This window comes from Pristiophorus japonicus, chromosome 2, assembly GCF_044704955.1.
Source record: "Pristiophorus japonicus isolate sPriJap1 chromosome 2, sPriJap1.hap1, whole genome shotgun sequence".
Classification (NCBI taxonomy): domain Eukaryota; kingdom Metazoa; phylum Chordata; class Chondrichthyes; family Pristiophoridae; genus Pristiophorus; species Pristiophorus japonicus.
Window position 1 is genome coordinate 368,690,501 of NC_091978.1, and position 20,372 is coordinate 368,710,872.

General features: G+C 43.7%; 1 protein-coding gene across 3 annotated transcripts in view; it reads right to left on the reverse strand.

The window, feature by feature from the left end:
* The window catches only part of rap1gds1 (RAP1, GTP-GDP dissociation stimulator 1), a 101,612-nt gene that overhangs the window by 53,855 nt on the left and 27,385 nt on the right, over positions 1-20,372 (reverse strand). For 2 of the 3 annotated variants that reach the window (XM_070872884.1, XM_070872880.1), the window contains exons 3-4: positions 13,989-14,111; positions 4,942-5,067 (exon numbers count right to left, since the gene is read on the reverse strand). In XM_070872884.1, the coding sequence (XP_070728985.1) occupies positions 4,942-5,067; positions 13,989-14,111 (249 nt within the window). Of the gene's footprint in view, positions 1-4,941; positions 5,068-13,930; positions 14,112-20,372 lie in introns of those variants that run through there. The other variant, XM_070872891.1, reaches the window with a different exon arrangement.

Genomic DNA, 20,372 nt, shown 5'->3' on the forward strand with positions numbered 1-20,372 from the left:
TGCAAATGAAATTGGGACATGACCTTTAGTAGGAACTTGAGGTGTGGTCCAAGTACAGTTTGATCAGCATACCAGATCATTCAACCATCCAGAATAACTCTGCACTGCCCCCATTGTAGCATCTAATGGTTTCTTCAATTATTCCAGGATTTCCACATCCACCATTCTACCTGGAAGTCCAATCCAATCCAAGTGAGGAAGCTCTTGATACCAGGCCAAAAATGTCCCCTTATCCTACTCCCACTGTTTATTTTAAGGTAGTTTTCCAAATGAACTTTTTCCATGATTTACTGTTTAACATTACCTCTCAGATGCTCAGAGCCCAGATATTCAAAGTGAAAATAATTGAGTTTATGAAGAACTGCATTAGAAATGAAACATACGTGGCAGAGGATCACCATACCAGACCCCTTCAATGAAATCTGAAATCAAGGGATGGTCTCCAAAGGATCCTCATAGTTTGACCTGAGTGCATTAGCGTGTCAAGTTGTTCACCTCTGACAGAGCATGCTGTGAGCGGGTTATCCCAATGCTCAAGTGTCAATAAGCAATCAGGACTGCGCGCTGACAGTAGACACTACAAGTCGCTGGAGAAATACCACCAACGATGTCTCCGCAAGATCCTGCAAATCCACTGGGAGGACAGACGCACCAACGTTAGCGTCCTCGATCAGGCCAACATTCCCAGCATTGAAGCACTGACCACACTTGAGCAGCTCCGCTGGGCAGGCCACATTGTTCGCATGCCTGACAAGACTCCCAAAGCAAGCGCTCTACTCGGAACTCCTTCACGGCAAACGAGCCAAAGGTGGGCAGAGGAAACGTTACAAGGACACCCTCAAATCCTCCCTGATAAAGTGCAACATCCCCACTGACACCTGGGAGTCCCTGGCCAAAGACTGCCCTAAGAGGAGGAAGTGCATCCAGGAGTGCGCTGAGCACCTCGAGTCTCGTCGCCGAGAGCATGCAGAAACCAAGCGCAGGCAGCGGAAAGAGCGTGCGGCAAACCAGACTCCCCACCCACCCTTTCCATCAATGACTATCTGTCCCACCTGTGACAGACTGTAATTCCCGTATTGGACTGTTCAGTCATCTAACCACTCATTTTTAGAGTGGAAGCAAGTCTTCCTCGATTCCGAGGGACTGCCTATGATGATGACGATGACAGGATCACAAGTGTGAGCTGTGGCTTCACTCGAGGTAGGGATGTCTCAGGCAGAAATGTTCAAACTCACCACCTCAGAATACACTGAGGTTGTAGAAATCTCCATGTTCAGACTGGAATGAAATGCTCTCATCTTCCTCTTGGTCAAACTCAAAAACCCAGTTACCTTCCAGACGTGGATCGCTCAGACACAACCAGCAAATGCTGCAGTGACTCCAGTTGCAGGGACGAGGTCAGTGATAATTAGGATGACATACTGAGTGTCTCACCTTCTGACTCCCCAAAGCCTTTTCACCATCTACAAGACACAAGTCAGGAGTGTGATGGAATAATCTCCACTTGCCTGGATGAGTGCAACTCCAACAACGCTCAAGAAGCTCGACATCATCCAAGACAAAGCAGCCCGCTTGACAGGCACCCCATCCACCACCTTCAACATTCACTCCCTCCACCACCGGCGAACCATGGCTACAGTGTGTACCGTCTACAAGATGCACTGCAGCAACTCGCCAAGGTTTCTTTGACAGCACCTCCCAAACCCGCGTCCTCTACCACCTAGAAGGACAAGGGCAGCAGGCACATGGGAACACCATCACCTGCAAGTTCCCCTCCAAGTTACACACCATCCTGACTTGAAAATATATCGCCGTTCCTTCATCATCGCTGGGTCAAAATCCTGGAACTCACTCCCTAACAGCACTGTGGGAGCACCTGCACCTTCACCACACTGACTGCAGCAGCTCACCACCACCTTCTCAAGGGGCAATTAGGGATGGGCAATAAATGTTAGCCTTGCCAGCGACGCCCACATCCCATAACTAACAAAAAAAAAATCTATTGTTTTAAACCCTCTAGACATGAGCCTCTGCCACAGAAAAGGAACTAGTCTACTCTCTTGGTGTGCACATTCAGGGCACCAGAACATCGCCAAGGACTCAAAAGAGTAGAAAAAAGGCATCCCTGAAGTACTTTCCAGTACTGTACGTCTCTGAAAGGACTCCTAAGGCTCCAGATCCTCACACCATTGGACCTGCTCATAGAAAGTTTTCTGAAGGCAATGGACACAGCCCCAAAGGATTCATGTAGAATTCCAAGGAACCTTTGCTGGCTGCCATGACATGCTTCAACAGATGATATCTGAAACAGTGATTATGACCATCTGCACATTGTATGACATCTGAAAGGCATAAGACATCCTTTAAAAGGTCAATAAAATTGACGAATTTTCAGCCAAGTGCCAATCATCTACAGAGCAAAATAAGCTAATAAAACATGCAACAAGGAAACATAAGGCTAGAATGTTTTCCCAAGTTGAAGCAAGGCAAACTGAAATCTTGGGGGTTGTAATGTTTAGCGTCGCACGGGATATTCCACAACAGTGAGGCGCTATCCATATTAACTTTCCCAGCAAAACACATTGAGGTGTGACCTCTTTCCAACAGTGCGTGCAGGATGCTAAACAACTAAAAATGTACTCAACTAACAAGCTAGGTAATATTTGTTATGATTGTTAAAGGGATGGCTGTAATGGTGCCAGAGGTTGAAGTTTAGAGTTTGTCTTGTACTTTTTGCATTCTGCTCCCTTTTGCAGCGGTATTTTTGATAATTTACCACCTCATTATATTTTAGTCACCTCCCTAGGTTATTCAAATAAATCATATTTCCCCGACCTTCTGCATTTATCAAGCCATTACATATGTAACAGTACTGAATACACTTAGGCAAATGGATGTTATTATATGCAGAGGTGGTGTATATATCAAACATCCTGCATCTGTTAACTGAAAAGGCATTTGATATTTTAACATGAAAACAAGCTGGAAATAATAGGTTAAAACAGAACATTCACAAATTTTATCTAGCAGGTAACAGCTACATCTCTGTCAAAACAGTACAATTTTACACGATATACTAATATTTTGGGGAATTTGCAAAGTCTTCATAGACCTGCATTCATATTGGAATTCTATTACATAGGATGGTTTGGGATAAATGAATCATCAATAAATCCCTACATGAACCTAACTGGCTATAAACATTCGTAACTTCATAAGAATAAATCAAGACAGCAAAAATGATTTACCTCAGAATTACAGACATGTAAGCCAAAGGTTAGATGCATTGTCAATTTTATATGTAATAGAGGTTATGGTCTAATAGACAGACAAGGTAGTTTAAGTGCAATTACTGAGGGACGTTTAAACTTTGCATTTTAGCAGCTGTAGCAAAATTCAAAAATCTAGGGGCTGGAAATTTGATTGAAGGTTTTTAAGGCATTAACGTTGGGCAGTAGCTAAATTTAGCGCCAGAAAATGGGTTGTGCCGGCAGCCAAAAAATTCAGTGGTTGCGCCCTGAGAGTGGAGTGGAGCGCTAAGGAAGGCGTTCCACACTTCTCATAGGGCGCTAGGCTGGGTGAGCTAAAGAGCCAGCTTCATAGCGCCCTAAGAGAGGCCTCCCTGCAAAAGCAAAAGAATTGGAACAAAAAACATTTCCTATACATTACTCAGCCCAAATAAAGTTAAATCGCAACAAAAAAAATCATCACACTTACCTCATGCCTTCCCTTAGCGCCCCGGGGGCAGCTCTGCATGCCAGCTTTCTCTGGCGGTGTCACTAGGGAGCGCTACGGGTGCAGCGCAAATCAAATTTTCAAAGCATGTCAAAGCGTTGCACACCGGCGCGGCGCTCCCAGGCGATACTCCTCAGCGCCGCCGGTACCAGCACATTGAATTTGCCAAGCGGCGCGAATGTCGGCGCTCGCGGCTGCAAACCCTTTACGCCCCTGTTCCGAAACTCGCCAGGGGCGCTGTCCAAATGCATTTCTAGCCCTAGCTATGGGGGAACATGTGTGTTGCCAATTCCACAACTGTATTCCTGCCAATATGTTCACAATTCCCTTGATTGACAGGCAGAGTCATTAGTCCGATCATGGACTGGTTTTTTGATTCATCATGTTATATTCAGGAATATTCATCAATCATATCATTTTGCCTACACATCAGCATGTTGTCCTCAATCACTGTGCACCACACAGTGTAGGGATAAGGATCACAAAGCTTTGAGGCTAAATACATCATAGCACACTGGGGACGAGGGAGAGGGGTGGAAGAGAAGCAGGAGGGAAGGTAATCAAAACATAAATGAGTAGCACAGAGACTATATAAAGGATTAAAACATTGATTTTGCTCACCGTTCATTAGTATAAAAACTGGTGCATTAATAAAACCAACCATGCTTCTGTACCCACCACAGATTTCACATCTTAATTGTGTTAACCATGATTCAACAGTAGCAACATTGAAAGGAGCAAAGTTATGCATCTTGTATTAGCAATTCTATACAAGAGTAACCAGGCTACTGAGAAAACAAAATTACCACAAGGTTCTGATAACAACACCCAAGAATATTAATACACCAGTCCTGGAACACATTCAGACTGCTTGGGGGAGGTGTCTTTAATTAAAAACAGAATGTCTTCAAAAAATAGTACTGCATGAAGTTATTAAAACTACATTTTGATCACACCTAAAGCTAATTAACAAGTATATTAATTTTACAAGGACTCAAAACCTCCTGGCACATTTATGCACATGTTGCTAAATATGGTTTGTTTTTAAAATATTGAGGGATAATGACTCGATGATTCATAGGTTATATTTTTGGCAGTAAAGTATTAGTACAATTAGCTGTCTGCTAGTAAAAAGGATTTGTTAAGAGTCCCAAATATGGTCGTGAATATCGTATCATTGCAATACCAGCTTCATTCTGGACTTACGGCTGTCGTAGCAAATGTTCCCCAGGGCACGTCCCGTTTGGAGAAGCACTTCTTGATCTCTGTTGTTCAACAGCTGAACCAAAGGTGGAATCAATGCTGTATCCACACATGGGTTTCGCATGAATTCTGTAAACAGTATGGACATCAAGTCAAGCTATTGCTCAAAACAAGCCGATTACAATACAGTACTGAGTTCTTAATTGAACATCTGATAATGTAGAATTCACTGCTGGGCTTCAAGACAATTGCTTATGAGTGAACGCATAATATCCTCACATCTTCTAAACCTACCTGTTCCACTTCAAATTAGTTCTGACTTGGACAGAAACTGTAAATCTTATTTCAACATTTTCACTGAAATTAGAAGGTACACTGCCATTTCAAATACAAAAATGAGTACACATGGGAGTCTACAACGTTCATTGATGGACAACCCTATACAGTACTTATATGGAAGTAATAAATGGAAAAACCTGCCTGACTTGCAGCCATTTTGTTTAAACAGAGGGAATAGCTGCATGGACAATCCAAAGCAAGCTTCTTCTGCACCTGTTTTTGCAAAATGGCTTCATTAAAACTGCAGTTCCAAATATAATTGATCCCAGGAATGTATCACTGGACATATTTATTTTAATAAACTAAAATGGGCAGTGCACAATTCTGTCTGGTGAAATTTAATTCAAAAATACTTTCTTTCCCTCTTTTTCCTTAAGTCTACCTGTGCTTATGTACTATTTCTGGGCCAAAAGAGCAGACAATCTGCTCCTAATGCAACTCTTAATACAACTACAGATTAGCACAAACATGGACAACTTTTCCATGCTTTCCTCTAGGGGCCTCCACAAGAACCAACACAACCCTCACCACAACTTACATTTATATGGCACTTTTAATATAGTAAATATCCCAATGTGTTTCCAACACAGAAACTGATTGTAAACAGTGGAAGTAGATGTGAGCAAAGGCATGATCGAAGAGGTTTTGAGGAAACTGTTGAAGGTGGAAAGAGAGCTAGAAATACACAAGGATTTTAGAGAGAACATTGGGAGTGTAGAACTCAGCCAGCTCAAGGATCAGTCTGGAACGGTGGAGGCCAGGGAAGAGATGCAAATAAAGCCAGAGTTGAAAGATTGGAGAGCAGTATTAGCATATATGATCAGATGAGGTGGCATAGTGGAGCGTAGCCATGGAGTGATCAGTAAACTAGGATTAAAATAGAATTTGTTAGGTTGGATGGGTGGGGGAACCAATGGAGGTTGGTAGCTGTAATGTATCTGCTTCATGGGTTCTTTGCTATTAAGAACTAGTTGGTTTATTAGCAAAAGGTTTATCACACTACACATTACCAGTTCATCCACTTGGCTCACAACTGCATACCTCATCGTGGATGACCTCGACCCAACTGACTGGGGTTTTATTGAGTCTTGTGAACATCACGTGACTGCTAAACCATCATACGCAGTGCCTTGGAGTTGAGGAAGACTTGCTTCCATTCTAAAAAGGAGCTCTTAGGTGACTGAACAGTCCAATATGGGAATTACAGTCTCTGTCACAGGTGGGACAGACAGTGGTTGAAGGAAAGGGTGGGTGGGGAGTTTGGTTTGCCGCACACTCCTTCCACTGCCTGCACTTGGTTTCTGCATGCTCTCGGCGATGAGATTCAAGGTGCTGAACGCCGCCCCGGAAGCACTTCCTCCACTTAGGGCGGTCTTTGGCCAGGTACTCCCAGGTGTTGGTGGGGATGTTGCATTTTATCAAGGAGGCTTTGAGGGTGTCCTTGAAACATTTCCTCTGCCCACCTTGGGCTCGCTTGCATGCAGAAGTTCAGAGTAGAGCGCTTGTTTTAGGAGTCCTGTGTCAGGCATGCGGAGCTGGTCGAGTGTGGTCAGTGCTTCGATGCTGGGGATGTTGGCCTGGTCGACGACGCTAACTTTGGTGCATCTGTCCTCCCAGGGGATTTGCAGGATCTTGCGGAAACATTGTTGGTGGTATTTCTCCAGCGATTTGAGGTGTCTACAGTAAGCACACTCACAGGTGCATACATTACAATGACAATGGGCAGACTTTTATCGGCAGACTTACCGGAAATGCACCGCTTTTCTCCGTTGGTCAGTGCATAGAGAGGGAAAAAATAAATAAATCGCTCCCCAGTTTGGCCGCTTTCCGGCCTCTCCTCGGTCTTCGCGCAGCGTGGCCTGTCGGGTTGAAAAGTGCCCGGATGGCTGCACATGCGCAGTGGAGTGTCCGCACATGTGCAGTAGCTCCTCACCCCCAGCCTCTCTGTGTGCGTGCTGCAGCCGCTGTGTGTGGGACCCGAGTGGCGTCCTGGTGCGATTGACCTCACGTCTGAAATTTTATGCATTGTAGCTATTTTTGAACTTTCTTAATGGCTTGTCATTTTCCTGGACTTTAATATTTTAAAAACATTATGTAAATATGTTTTGTTTCTTGTGAATAGTGATGACCATTTGTCAAGCCTATTCACCTGGTGCTATTGTGAAAGAACATAATTGATGGAGGAACACTTGAGAGAATATCTTATTTATTGAAGTAGACTTTATTTAGATAATATGGGCTCAATTTTGGCCCAGTATAATCATTGCAAACAAATAGTTGTTTAAATTAGTTGTGAGATTAGGGCAATTTAATTCAACTATCTTTTACTTCTTTTATTTTTGTAGTTTAATGCTTCTGTTGTATAGTAAATTAACTTTGCGAAGTTTGTCATATGATGTCCTGCATAGCAGTTTGATCCTATTCATTCTTTAGTCAAGTCAATAAGTTCTGCTGGCCTCCGATGTACCTACCTGCGCTGATTTCTTAACTCTCCGCAAGGGTTTTCTGAAGTGCCCACATTCGTTGGCCTAAGTAGATTTGGAGTAACTATTAGCTGGCCAAAGTGGCCTAAATGGCCAAAACTGGCGTAGGTGGCTGGTAACGCCCCCTGTTGAAAAAAAAACGAACTAAAAAAATCCTAACTAACTCACTTACACTGGCGCAAATTGAATGTGCAAAATGTGGATTTTTAAGATACTCCAGAAAAATCAAGTTGTTCCAAAAAAAAAACAGAGCAATTTCTGGCCAATTTTGAGCCCAATAATAGAGGACGACGACATTGTGCAGCATAGGATACGGGCATTGGAGATTTTCACAAGTTAAGAGTTCATGCAGTGTGGAGCACGGCAGTAAGGAAAGTGTAGAGAGTTGAGCTTGGAGGCGGCATCATCATCATCATCATCGGCAGTCCCTCGAAAGAGAATGACTTGTTTCCACAAGAGTTCGCAGGTGTTTCAATGAAGGACCCAATGTTCCAGTCCTGAACTCTAATTGAAGGGTGGAAGATGCCCGTGCGTGGATTTTTTTTTAACATGTGGTGATTGTTGCACATCAATCACCACACGGGCTTGACAGAGCTCAGTCTTTATCCAGTGGCAAGGGTTATGCAGGACGACTGGAGACCTGCTCTGCTGCACGGACCTAGTGCGCACACATATCGCAGTGTGGGCTGGCCAGTGCTGCCCCTGGGCCCTCTGCTCACATAGCCTGGATCACAGCATCATTGACCGTGAAGGTGAAATAAAAATGGAATCGAATTCTGTTGCAGCTCAAACAATGTTTGAAGCTCAAACAATGTCAAACAGAAGATCAAAGCTGTGCAATGCTAACGTCAGCCTAAGCAAGCAGGTGGAGAGGGGAAAGGAGAGTATGGGGTGGGGCGTGACGAGCATTTGGAGGTGTATTGGCAGGAGCAGGACATCACAGCTTTGGTCTCGACGTTAAGCTGGTGAAAGTTCCATCTCATTCACAATGATGCCAGACAGTGCAGTGGTAGTTGTGGAATGGAATGTGGTGGTGACGACAAGCTGGGAATTGTCAGCATACATATCGAAGCTGACCCCATGTCTATAGATGAGGTCACAGGAGGGAGGGGAGAGAATAGAAGAGGAGATACAACTTTGGGGCATTCCTGCGCTAGCAGGGGAAGCCATTGCAGAAGACTGGCTATGTTGGGAAGCCAGGTTAGGGTGGAGAAGAGCGAGGGCAGCACCAAGGAAGTCCACAATGGAGCAAATACCGGGAGAGGAGGAGGGAGCGGTTAACCATGTTAAACACCACAACGTTTTGAGGAGAATACTGAAGGACATGTGCCAACAGTTTCAATCATAAAAGATGTTGTGAGTGACAGTGACCAAGTCAGCTTCAGATGGACAGGATTTGAACAGGGAGCATCAGTGAGGGGTGAGCACGAAGCTGGGTACTGATGACAGAGTCAGAGACATGCGAGAGCAAAGGGAGGTACTGTGATTAAGAACGCTGGGAAGCAGTCGGATTTAAAACACTCTCTGCACAGCATCAACCCAGCAGGCATTCTGTCTTTTTTCGACATGGCTTTTTAGATAAAAGGAAGCACACTGTTTGATATCTGGTCCTTGTTTCAGCTAGCATGTCTCCCTGCAAACCCAGGCAAACAAGTGAAGCTAAATACTGAAATGTGTATGTATTAAGGTTCTCCAGCACAATATTTGGGCCAAAATTTAGCCCAGGTAACATTCTTCCAGCAAATTAGGAAAGGGGATAGAAAGCTATATCCACAGTCACTTGAATGAACAAAATGAGTCAGTTTAGAATATCGACTGGAAGGTCTGCATAATCTCAAAATATTTACAGGAACCTTAAAGCATAATGCTGCGAATTCCAAAGGATTAATGTTGTCAGGACCTGTTGCTATCCCACTTCTGAGGTTCAATACATAAATCAACTCATCTAGAACCTTGGCACGTACAGCAGCAATGTTTCAGAGGATCACAATGCCTCCCAGGTCTGACAGTGCAAATTGATTGTGTTCCTCCCACACTATTTGGTATGTGTGAGTTTAAAAATAAAAATAAAATCTGAATGCTGCCTGAAGGCGCATATGACATAGATCACAGAGCGGGAGAACAACAGACGTAAGAGAACACAGAAACTGTAAAGGAGAGATCCAAAGTCAGGTCAAATGGTGGAAAAATGTGAAAGAAGAGTAAAAAAACAATGACCAACAAATTAAATACATGCAACTAACGATGTAGGATTAGAAACGGAACTAAAGAAAAAGTGATGACTCAACGTTTAATGATTTTGCAAACTGCTCTTTTTTTTTTAAAAAAAGCATTGCTACAAGCACTGGAGTACACAAATTGACAATGTACTTACCACTGCAACAGCTTTAGCATGATGCTAAACATATAGGTTTGACAGTTTGACAAAGCTCTTAAAGATGTACTAAATCCATCTCCCACTGCCAAAACAAAGAGATTCTGATCTGTCATCGGTCTTGTCAGACACAAGACCGCCGACCGTGGATGGCAAACTAAAATCACACTGTATAACTCCAAGAAAGCTGAAATGCATTAGAAACCAGCATTTTAAGGCTTTCTTTCACTAAAGCTATTTTGCTGAAGTCGATTACATGTACACAATTAGCCCATCAAATAATCATAGATCACTGTGTAAAACACAACTGGAGTTCAATGTTTTGGGTTCACTTGCAAATGAAAAAAATACAAATGAACGTTAAAAGCAAAGAAAACAAAACAATGGCATGTCATGAGCATCTGATAATACATCACATCTATGTCTAAATATGACACACATTATATTTGCTGAGTTGCCATAGCTTGTACTGTACCGTCAATATAAACATCAGAAAATAGTCACGGCAGTAATCTTTTACAACTATAATTGAGAACTGCTTTAAATATCCTTGTGCTCTTCATGAAGATAGACAATTCATGTCATAATGGGATAATAAATTAAATTATAACTGCACATATTTCCTGTCTACAAGAACGACCTTTTCCCCATTAAAAATTCCTATTTCTACATTTATATTGCACATTGCCTGTGTAAACTCATTAGAAACATAGAAAATAGGTGTAGGAGTAGGCCATTCGGCCCTTCGAGCCTGCACTACCATTCAATATGATCATGGTTGATCATGCAACTTCAGTACCCCATTCCTGCTTTCTCTCCATACCCCTTGATCCCTTTCGCCGTAAGGGCCACATTTAACTCCCTTTTGAATATATCTAACGAACTGGCCTCAACAACTTTCTGTGTTGGAGAATTCCACAGGTTCACAACTCTCTGAAATTATACCCAGTGATGGCGTTTAACACCTGCGCTTTGCATCTCCTACATCTGCAGCCTTTACAACAACTACTTGTATTTATGTAGCACCGTTAACGTAGTGAAATGCCCCAAAGTGCTTCACAGGAGTATGGAGATAAAAATTTGACACCGAGCTGCACAAGTAGAAATTAGCGCAGGTGACCAAAAGCTTGGTCAAAGAAGTAGGTTTAAAGGAGCGTCTTGAAGGAGGAAAGAGGTAGAGATGCAGGGAGATTTAGGCAGGGAGTTCCAGAGCTTGGGGACTAGGCAACAGAAGGTATGGATTTGTGAAAGGGAAATCATGCTTGACAAATCTTCTGGAATTTTTTGAGGATGTTTCCAGTAAAGTGGACAAAGGAGAACCAGTTGATGTGGTATATTTGGACTTTCAGAAGGCTTTCGACAAGGTCCCACACAAGAGATTAATGTGCAAAGTTAAAGCACATGGGATTGGGGGTAGTGTGCCGACGTGGATTGAGAACTGGTTGTCAGACAGGAAGCAAAGAGTAGGAATAAACGGGTACTTTTCAGAATGGCAGGCAGTGACTAGTGGGGTGCCGCAAGGTTCTGTGCTGGGGCCCCAGCTGTTTACATTGTACATTAATGATTTAGACGAGGGGATTAAATGCAGTATCTCCAAATTTGCGGATGACACTAAGTTGGGTGGCAGTGTGAGCTGCGAGGAGGATGCTATGAGGCTGCAGAGTGACTTGGATAGGTTAGGTGAGTGGGCAAATGAATGGCAGATGAAGTATAATGTGGATAAATGTGAGGTTATCCACTTTGGTGGTAAAAACAGAGAGACAGACTATTATCTGAATGGTGACAGATTAGGAAAAGGGAAGGTGCAACGAGACCTGGGTGTCATGGTACATCAGTCATTGAAGGTTGGCAATGCAGGTACAGCAGGCGGTTAAGAAAGCAAATGGCATGTTGGCCTTCATAGCGAGGGGATGAGAGTACAGGGGCAGGGAGGTGTTGCTACAGTTGTACAGGGCCTTGGTGAGGCCACACCTGGAGTATTGTGTACAGTTTTGGTCTCCTAACTTGAGGAAGGACATTCTTGCTATTGAGGGAGTGCAGCGAAGATTCACCAGACTGATTCCCGGGATGGTGGGACTGACCTATCAAGAAAGACTGGATCAACTGGGCTTGTATTCACTGGAGTTCAGAAGAATGAGAGGGGACCTCATGGAAACGTTTAAAATTCTGACGGGTTTAAACAGGTTAGATGCAGGAAGAATGTTCCCAATGTTGGGGAAGTCCAGAACCAGGGGTCACAGTCTGAGGATAAGAGGTAAGCCATTTAGGACCGAGATGAGGAGAAACTTCTTCACCCAGAGAGTGGTGAACCTGTGGAATTCTCTACCACAGAAAGTAGTTGAGGCCAATTCATTAAATATATTCAAAAGGGAGTTAGAAGAAGTCCTTACTACTCGGGGGAATCAAGGGTTATGGCGAGAAAGCAGGAAAGGGGTACTGAAGTTTCATGTTCAGCCATGAACTCATTGAATGGCGGTGCAGGCTAGAAGGGCTGAATGGCCTGCTCCTGCACCTATTTTCTATGTTTCTATGCCACCTGTGGTTGAGCGATTATAATCAGGGATGCTCAGAAGGGCAAAATTAGAGGAATGCAGACATCTGGGGCGGGGGGGGGGGGTTGTGGAGCTGGCAGAGATTACAGGGATAGGGAGGGGCGAGGCCATGGAGAGATTTGAAAACATGGATCAGAATTTTGAAATCAAGGCGTTGCTTAACCGGGTACCAATATAGGTCAGCGAGCAAAGGGGGTGATGGGTGAGCGGGACTTGGTGCGAGTTAGCACACGGGCAGCCGAGTTTTTGATCATCTCTAGTTTACGTGGGGTAGAATGTGGGAGGCCAGCCAGGAGTGCGTTGGAATAGTCAAGTCCAGAGGTAACAAAGGCCTGGAGGAGGGCTTCAGCAGCAGATGAGCTGAGGCAAGGGTGGAGACGGGCGATGTTACAGAGGTGGAAATAGGCGGTCTTATTTTACTGTAGATTACATAAGTTTTGTTATTTAGAAACATAGAAAATAGGTGCAGGAGTAGGCCATTCGGCCCTTCCAAGCCTGCACCGCCATTCAATAAGATCATGGCTGATCATTCCCTCAGTACCCTTTCCCTGCTTTCTCTCCATACCCCTTGATCCCTTTAGCCGCAAGGGCCATATCTAACTCCCTCTTGAATATATCCAATGAACTAGCATCAACAACTTTCTGCGGCAGGGAATTCCATAGGTTAACTACTCTCTGAGTGAAGAAATTTCTCCTCATCTCAGTCCTAAATGGCCTACCCTTTATCCTAAGACTATGCCCCCTGGTTTTGGACTTCCCCAACATCGGGAATATTCTTCCCGCATCTAACCTGTCCAGTCCCATCAGAATCTTATACGTTTCTATGAGATCCCCTCTCTTCCTTCTAAACTCCAGTGAATAAAGGCCCAGTTGATCCAGTCTCTCCTCATATAACTTATAAAAACAATCAAAATATTATACAAAACTGACAAAATGTGTGACTTTTATAATCGGAACTGGGCTATATCTGCATACCCTTGTCCCATTATCTTCTGCCCTCTAACCCTAACAATGTAACTTGAAGACTACACTTAGTCTGGACTCTCGGTGTACCACCACGCTACAGCACAGAATGATTCTAATTAAAATAACATGATCCAGTTATCAGTGACAAATTGCAGATTTATTAGTTTGTTGCATGAGATATTGAAGCCAGCCAACAAAATATGAAAATATGAAATCTTACAACTATAAATGGCTGCTGTTCTAAAAATAAAACCAAAAATAAAATAAAATATACTGACAGATGAGGTGCAAAACTGAAGATGTTCCAGCAGAGAAAGTTCCTGTGGAAAACCTCACCATTTTTGGCAATTTCTGCTATGATGTTTGCTACTTTTGCTGCACAGGAACAATGTGGAGACAGCAGACGCGGGAAAACGTGAAGGATGCCGCTCTCCTGGACCTTGACACTGGTTTCTGCATCTGCAACAAACACAACAAGAAGAAGTTGAAGCAAGCCCAATCAAAGTCCTATCAAGCAAAAGAAGATGTTCTTACCCATGGCAAACAACAGCCAGTGAATTGGCTGGGTTATGTATTTTGCACGTGTGAAACTTTTGGCCTATTGGGAAACAAGATTACAAATCATACATCTATACATGGCCATCTCAGGTCATTTCTAAATCAACTGTGCCTTTTTTGAAAACAATTATATGCAACTAGTATACAATAACCATTAGCAGTTATGTTGACAAGGGTGCCTTTAAATGTAGAGCAAGGAGCTGCACAGAGCTGTGAGGAAGTCACGGATGGCAAATCAGAGAGCTGTTCGGATGCAAAAGCAAAATACTGCGGATGCTGGAAATCTGAAATAAAAACAGAAAGTGCTGGAAATAGTCAGGTCAGGCAGCACTTGTGGAGAGAGAGGGACAGAGTTAAGATTGCGGTCGGTGACCAGTTCTGACGAAAGGGACACCGTAGATTGGTTGGGAGTTTCCAAGGACAGAGGTCAAGAGTGGAATTTTTGAGGAGCCGATGATGCCTGTGGCTTAGAAAAGGAGGGAGCCAGTGCTTGAGGAGAGCAACGCACTTACAATGTCAGCTTGCATTGACCGGGAAGGGAAGCTGGGTGAGTCAGTGTTTTGGGTTTGGGATTGAGGGAGCAAGAGAGGCGCCAGAGGGACTGGAGTGCATCATCACCCCCTGCAACCAAATTTTAATTTGATAATTTTAAGTTTAAAGTTTAATTTGCCGGTTTTAGCCAGGGGACACTTGTATAATTTCTGTTTTTAGTGCCCTAAAACCCCCCCAAAAAAAGGGGCACTGGGAAGTAATTTATTTTGGAGTGTGACCCCCTTTGCAGGAGGCATTTGTTTAAAGTGCACAACTAAAATAGTTGAGGGAGCAAGAGATGTGCTCGGAATGGGCACATGGGAGATGAACTAGACAGTGCGTGGGGGTTGGTTTGGCTTGGTGAGCAAGCAGCAGAGGCAGTTAAAAGGATGGTCTCTATTTTGGTGAAAAATAAATCCATCAGCTCTTTGCACTTGGTTAAAGGCGAGGGTGGAGTGGGCAGGGGAGCAGCATTTAAAGCAGGCTGCATGCAGTGGAGAGAAGTCAAGGATCTATCATTACTCTCTAGAATGATCCTGCAGTCGTGGGCAGTTTTGGTGGAGGAGGGGCCCAGTAGGGCTTGACGTGGGACAGCCAGCTGTGGCGATGGATGGCTGTGCCAGGCATGAGCGAGATACGCTCATGTTTGTGCCGCTTGGACTTGAGGCTGCAAAGAAACTTGGAGAAGTGACTGGATAGAAGATGGTGAGGGTTTGCTGGTGACTAGGACAAAAGGTGGAGATGAGGAAGTGGTTGAACATAATCAATAGCTGTAGAGTTATAATTTGAGGGCCAAAGGCTAACTACACGTTGGCTTCAGATTGTTGCAATAGTTTCTGCAGGGGCCTCTAGAGCATGCTGTCTGATAAATAGGGTTAGATTCCAAGTGGGACTCTGGCTCTTTCATTTTCATCATAGGCAGTCCCTCGAGCGAGGATGACTTGCTTCCACAAGGATTCACACATGTTTCAATGAAGGACCCGATGTTCCAGTCCTGAACACCAATTAAAGGGGTGGAAGATGCCTGTGCGTGGATTTTTTTTAACGTGTGGTGACCGTTGCACACCAGCCACCACACGGGCTTTGATAGAGCTCGGCCTTTATCCAGTGGCAAGGGTTAACCAGAACGACTGGAGACCAGCTCTGCTGCACGGACCCAGTGTGCTCACATATCGCAGTGTGGGCTGGGCCCGTGCTGCCCCTGGGCCCTCGGCTCTTCTGGTCCCCGTACCCTCATTCACCGCACTTTCACCCACGATGTTCCACCTTTCACATCAATGATGGTCCTGGATTATTGTTCATCTGCTTTCCATTTTTTTTTTAAAAAGAAAAGAAAACATTAAAAAACAAAGTTTGACATATGCTCATCAGTAGGATCACAATCTTTGTGATTCTACCATCAGCAAAGCTATATGACTCCTTTCAAACCAATGCCCTTCACAAAACCTGCTTCAGATTATATTGTATTGGAATCGGAATCAAAAATAGTAAGGGAAAGCAAATCACAAATCAAGTGATCATTTGGGATTTATAGATCGTAAGTATTAACCCTTTCTTTCCCAGTCTAAAGTTAATGGACAATATTGATTTAGTCCACTGATAAAAAGTCTCTCAAATTACAGGTCTGCTTTTCTTCAGTATGTAACTACCATTTCATTGGGATTTAAATTTGATTGTGAATGAAGTAACTGTGAAAATTCCCCGTTGAAAAGTAACAGCAGACATTACTGCTCAAAAAAAAAAATCAACAAATGATAAAAACCACAATGTATAAATACCACAGAAATCAAAGCTAGTAGTGGTCCTGGGTGGCAAGTGTAGGAACTGGATTGTTTAAACTGAAGCTCTCTCCTTATTGAATATGAGAGAATGATTAACAAATTATTCTTGATCTGGAATTAAATTTGCACATTTGTAACTGACTCAGTCTTTCAGCGGCTACTCCTAAGTGCACTTCAGATACAAATCCTACATCCGTTTCAGATTAGTTTTGATTTTTTTCTTCAATCCTCTTGCTATTTCAGTACCATGAAAAATAAAATCCTTTTAAACTGTCCCATTTGAGCCTCATCCCACCAAGGTATTGTTCTGGTCGTGCTCCAATCTGTTTTTTTTTCCCATTGTACCATCTCTTGCTTTACACATCAGAACTCAAAATCTTTGGCCCGGTATGGTCACCCAGAATATAAAACTTAGATGAATGATTCCAATAAAAGGACTATAGCCTCTATTATTATTTAAACCGGTTGATGGGCAGGCCTAGAAATCTTTTGGAAGCAGAGGAAAGAGGAGATTGGGGGTGGGGGGGGCGGGGGAAGGGGATCTATTAGTTTTAGCAAACACAAAAGTAGAGTAAAAGTATATCTTCCTCTTCCACAGCCAAATATAACTCAGCACTCGGAGTTCACTGTAACTTGAGGATAAGAATCTCTCCATTTTCTTCCAAATTCTCAGCAGACCGTGCACCAACCAGGGCTGAAGGAGTGGGTGATTGCCTTTTTGACCTCCGGCAAATCAAGCGGGCATCCAAGATACATATGGGAAGGGATACATATGGAAAGGCATCCATCCTCTGATTCTGCCCACTCACTGGAAGGCCTCTGTTCATCTCCCCAGTGCAGTACAATCGAGATTGGCAATGTAAGGAAAATCGCATCTATGTCCCATTCCTCAGTAGCATAATACATTGAAATCCTCAATACAAAATGCATTCATACTTAACACTCAGAAGCAGGCTGGAAATCCATGCCTTGTGGAAAAACTAGAAACTTGTATGTGGAACTTTAGTTCTGACCTTTTATGCATTGCTTGCAGCAATGGGTTGGGGGAAGGATAAGAGAAAAGGAAGGACTATTCACAGTGGGCAATCCTGAAGGAACTAAAATATTGTTCATAATTTTGTAATTGTACAAAGATCTTGGGAGGTGGTTTGCAAAAGAGAAAAGCAAAGGTGATGCACGCATTCCCGCTAGCTGGTTTCTCTCAGTGGCAATCAGCCTTTAACAGGTTACTCGGATGACCCCAACTCTTAAAATTGAATTTGTCCCACAAAAAAAAATTGTAGCTGGTTTCTACAAACGTGAAATGTAGTCTTTCTTTCGAATGCTTGAAGGCACCCTCCATATCCTAAAATATCCAGCCAAAATGCAAATTATAATTTTTGCCTCTTCTCCCAGCCCATCAAAGGCACGAGACTCACTGTAAACATAGAAATTAGGTGCAGGAGTAGGCCATTCGGCCCTTCGAGCCTGCACCGCCATTCAATGAGTTCATGGCTGAACATGCAACTTCAGTACCCCATTCCTGCTTTCTCACCATACCCCTTGATCCCCCTAGTAGTAAGGACTACATCTAACTCCTTTCCGTGGGTGCTGACTGTCTGGTGCATTGCTCAAGTGACCATTCTCTTTGTGGAACGTAGTTATTGAATCTTATTAGACCACTTAACAATCATTGTGGTGGGTACATTAGCAGAGCCTGATACGATTCTTAACCATAGTCTACCTGTGCACTTTCTAGAAAGGATCAGTGCATTGTGACCCAGACGTGGAATCCTGATCATCTGAGGCAAGCAGCGCCATTTTGGGCCACAGAACCTCCAGCGCCCTCCTGGTTGATATGAGCCAGTGCAGTTCATACTGTAGATTGAACTTGGGATTTTGTGGCTCAGTGGGTAGCACCCTCGCCTCCGAGTCAGAAGGTTGTGGGTTCATAAGAACATAAAAAAATAGGAGTCGGCCATTTGGCCCCTTGAGCCTGCTCCGCCATTCAATATCATGGTTGATCTGATCCTGGCCTCAACTCCACTTCCTGTCCGCTCCCCATAACCCTCAACTCCCTCATCTTTTTGTCTCCATCTTAAATATATTTAATGACCCAACCTCCATAGCTCTTTGGGGTAGAGAATTCCAAAGATTCAAACTCTCAGAGAAGAAATTCCTCCTCATCTCAGTTCTAAACAGGCGTCCCCTTATTCTGAAACTATGCCCCCTACTTCTAGATTCCCCCACGAAGGGAAACATCATCTCTGCATCTACCCTGTCAAGCCCCCTCAGAATCTTATGTTTCAATAAGATCGCCTCTCATTCTTCTAATTCCAATGAGTATAAGCACAACCTTTCTTCATGACAACCCCCTCATCTCAGGAATCAACCTAGTAAACCTTCTCTGAACTGCCTCCAATGCAAGTATATCATTCCTTAAATAAAGGAGACCAAAACTGCACGCAGTACTCCAGGTGTGGTCTTACCAATGCCTGTACAGTTGTAGCAGGACTTCCCTACTTTTATACTCCATCCCCCTTGCAATAAAGGCCAACATTCCATTTGCCTTCCTAATTACGTGCTGTACCTGCTTGCTAACTTTGTGTGTTTCATGTACAAGGACCCCCAGATCCCCCTGTACCACCGCATTTTGTAATGTTTCCCAATTTAAATAAATTAAATTCAAGTCCCACTCCAGAGACTTCAGCACAAAAATCTAGGCTGACACTCCCAGTGCAGTGCTGAGGGAGTGCTGCAGTGTCGGGAGGTGCCGTCTTTCGGATGAGACGTTAAACCGAGGCCCCGTCTGCTCTCTCAGGTGGACATAAATTATACCATGCACTATTTCGAAGAGCAGGGGAGTTATCCCCGGTGTCCTGGGACCAATATTTATCCCTCAATCAACATTACAAAAACAGTTTATCTGGTCATTATCACATTGCTGCTTGTGGGAGCTTGCTGTGCACAAATTGGCTGCCGTGTTTCCCACATTACAACACTAACTACACTCCAAAAGTACTTAATTGGCTGTAAAGCGCTTTGGGACATCCAGTGGTCATGAAAGGCACTATATAAATGCAAGTCTTTCTTTTGTTTTCTGGTTTGAATAACTCAGTACCACAATAGGTAGTGCAGTCATCCATTAAACAATCAGGCAACCCCCATATATAATTCACATGATCTGGTCACGGGTGAAAGAACAAACTTACATTTATAAAGTGCTTCACACACTCTTGGGATGGCCCAAAGTGCTTCACATCCGATTAACTATTTTTTGAAGTGAGTAGTAGTCACTTATGTAAGCAAATGCAGCAGGCAGTGTGTGCACAGTGAAGGATCCACAAACAGCAAGGAGAGAAACAACCAGTTATGTGTTTTTGGAAGCCTTGGTTCAGGGACACTGGGAAAATTCCCTACTCTTCAAAAAGGGCTTTCGTTTAAGTCACGCTCAGCGGCGGCAACAACAACTTGCATCTATTACAGCGCTGTTACCATAGGAAAACTTCACAAGGTCAAAGCATCATCATAGATTAAAAAAAAGCTGAACTAAAGGGGACATGGTCAAACTTTGGTCAGATGTTGAGTTTTAAGGGCGTTAAAGGACAAGAGGGATTTGGAGAGGCAGAGGGTTTTATGGAGGTAATTCCCTAATGAGGCCTAGGCGGCTGAAAGCATGGCCATCAACTCGGGGCCGAGGATGCACAAGAGGCGAGAGTCGGAGGAATTAAAAGATCGGGGGCGGTGGGGGGCCTTTTGTCGGGATTTAAACTCTCGGATGAGAAATATAGATTTGAGGCATTTAGGGAACCAGTGACGACAAGGGTGATGGGTGAGTGGGACTTCCTCTCGTCTATTTTGTCTAGAGACC